The sequence below is a fragment of the Elaeis guineensis genome, chromosome 4 (assembly GCF_000442705.2).
Source record: "Elaeis guineensis isolate ETL-2024a chromosome 4, EG11, whole genome shotgun sequence".
Lineage (NCBI taxonomy): Eukaryota > Viridiplantae > Streptophyta > Magnoliopsida > Arecales > Arecaceae > Elaeis > Elaeis guineensis.
Genome location: NC_025996.2, coordinates 58,623,895 through 58,625,325, shown reverse-complemented (window position 1 = coordinate 58,625,325; position 1,431 = coordinate 58,623,895). Strand labels below are relative to the sequence as shown.

At 36.6% G+C, this 1,431-nt stretch overlaps 1 protein-coding gene across 1 annotated transcript in view; it reads left to right on the top strand.

Annotated features, from left to right (window-relative positions):
• The window catches only part of LOC105042795 (uncharacterized), a 6,218-nt gene extending 5,881 nt beyond the window's left edge, over nucleotides 1-337 (top strand). The window contains exon 2 of the mRNA XM_010920114.4: nucleotides 1-337. This exon is cut by the window's left edge and continues 843 nt beyond it. Coding sequence (XP_010918416.3) covers nucleotides 1-77 — 77 coding nt within the window. The 3' untranslated portion in view covers nucleotides 78-337.
• Nucleotides 338-1,431: the final 1,094 nt, after the last annotated feature.

Sequence of the window (1,431 nt, the reverse complement as noted above, 5' to 3'; positions counted from 1 at the left end):
GCAAAACGAACTTTGAGGGCAGCCTATCAGAGAGTAATGCTATGGTTGACATGTTCTTTGAAGGCAAACCAGAATAATTGAGGCTCCTTGTTGATGATTGCACCCTCAGCAACATCATGTCATAATCAGCAGCCAATTGTTTGCAACCAAGATAAAGTACATTGATGGTGCTGTGAATTGGTGTCATGTGTGCTTGATATCTATTGCTTGTAATCTTTGGATATCTGTATCAGCAGAGTTATGTAAATATGTTGATATTTTCACTGCTGACTATTTTTTACGATGATCTGTTAGTTAGAGGATATCAGATTAAATGAGAGTGAACTGAGTGACTCTATCTAACACATGCAAACATTTGCATGTGTGGCTATGATAACCTGCTGATTTTGTTTCTCCTTCTCATAAATGTTTCTCAAGATGTGTTTCTCCTTCCTTCTCAGATTTTGGTTTCTCAAGATGTGTTTCATCGCGCTCAGATTTTGGTTCCATGTGGAAGTTGGATCATTAGCATGCTCAATTACATGCATGTGCTTTCAACAATCCATAACTGCCGTGGCTGACAAAGTAGCAGTATCTAGCTATAAAACCATCCAAATATTTTATCGAGGGTCATTTCATTGTTAATATTTAGGGCATGTTTGGTTTTTATTTCATTTTTGGTGGTGGGCAGACAATCTATAACGATGACATTTGGCTGATAAATGTGACGGTGAATAAGTCGGTAGCAGTATCTGACTGAGAAACCATCCAAATGTTTTTCATTGTTAAGATATCCAAATATATTTAGGACATGTTTGGTCGGCGGTTGGATTTTAGAATATGAATGAGAATGAGTTAACAGCTTGTGTGCTTCAACAATGTATAAGCGGTGAATAAGTCAGTAGTTGTACTTGATCAAGAAACCATCCAAATATTTTCTGGAAGGCCATTTCATTTTAAGAAATCTAAATATATTTAGGGCATATTTGTTTGGAGGGGACAGGAGGGCAGGTGTCGGTTTAGACTTTAGAATAGGAATGCTAATGAGTTGACACCATTCACCTGCTTGTGTGCTTCAACACTATATAACTGCCACATTAAGTGGTGAATAAGTCGTAGCAGCATCTGACTAAGAAACCATCCAAATATTTTGTGGAAGGCCATTTCATTGTTAAGAAAACCAAATATATTTAAGGCATATTTGGTTGGAGGTGGGGAGGAGGGGTTGGACTTTGGAATAAGAATGAGAATGAGTGATTGTCATTCTAGTCATTTGGTTCAGCACAATTTTATTTCTATTTCGACTAGAAATGTCACAATCCTCCAAAACTAAATCCTATGATCTCCTTAGTATTCAAATTTCATTCCGATTCTTGTTATGAACCAAATATATTGAACGATATTATTATTCCAATTTCCATCCCAATCCATTCTCATTCTGATTTCGATTCT